General features: G+C 49.7%; 1 protein-coding gene across 5 annotated transcripts in view; it reads right to left on the reverse strand.

Moving 5' to 3' along the window:
• Positions 1–128: 128 nt before the first annotated feature.
• RNASEH2A (ribonuclease H2, subunit A) overlaps positions 129–767 on the reverse strand; it is a 13,377-nt gene continuing 12,738 nt past the window's right edge. For 2 of the 5 annotated variants that reach the window (XM_011994921.1, XM_011994922.1), the window contains exons 7-8: positions 568–691; positions 129–446 (exon numbers count right to left, since the gene is read on the reverse strand). In XM_011994921.1, coding sequence (XP_011850311.1) covers positions 308–446; positions 568–691 — 263 coding nt within the window. In that variant the 3' untranslated portion in view covers positions 129–307. Of the gene's footprint in view, positions 447–512; positions 519–561; positions 692–767 lie in introns of all 5 variants that reach the window. The other 3 variants (XM_011994919.1, XM_011994918.1, XM_011994923.1) reach the window with 3 other exon arrangements.

Raw genomic sequence — 767 nt, forward strand, 5'->3', positions numbered from 1 at the left:
GCAGTGAGCCGAGATTGCCCCATTCTACTCCAGCCTGGGTGACAGAGTGAGACTCCCGTCTCTCAAAAAAAGTAAATAAAATAAAATAAATAAATAAAATTTAAAAACACAAAAAAAATCAAACCATATAAAATCAATCAACCAACACCCATTCTGTTTAAGGCTCCAAAAGGCAATAGCTGGACCCGGCTGCAGAGCACACTCCCACCTCACCTCTGTCTCAAAAGTACATCCCCTACGTGCGGTTCTCCTTAAAAAACTTTAATGTCTGGGTTGGGAAGGCAGGTAGAGCGAGTAAGGGCAGCTGCTAGAGGCTGGTTGCTGACTCCAGGCCACGTTCCAGGAAATATCGGTGGGAAGTACGGGGACGGGCTTGGGACCCTTCATTGAGGAAGTAGGATGTGATCTTCCTGAGTCCCTCCTGATCCTCAGGTGTTGAGTCCTCCCTGTGGGAGAGAGGTGATAACAGTGACCACTTCCATGGGGAGCAATCCTCTCAGGCAGGGCTGAACCCTGGCCTCCCTCTTTCCTTCCCTATAGCACCCCCAGGACATCCATGACACCCACCATATAACATCTTCCGCCTCTTTCTCCAGGATGGTCTGAGCTGTGCGCCAGCTGAACCGGACAAACTGGGGGAAGCCGAACACAGGCTCCACGTGCTCCTTCAACCACGCTTTTGTCTTGGGATCTGGGGTAGGGTGGGCAATGGTGACAGTCCATAACATTCAAGCTCCTTGTCACTCTTTTTTTTTTTCTTTGAGATG

The sequence above is a fragment of the Mandrillus leucophaeus genome, unplaced genomic scaffold, assembly GCF_000951045.1.
Source record: "Mandrillus leucophaeus isolate KB7577 unplaced genomic scaffold, Mleu.le_1.0 Scaffold463, whole genome shotgun sequence".
NCBI lineage: Eukaryota > Metazoa > Chordata > Mammalia > Primates > Cercopithecidae > Mandrillus > Mandrillus leucophaeus.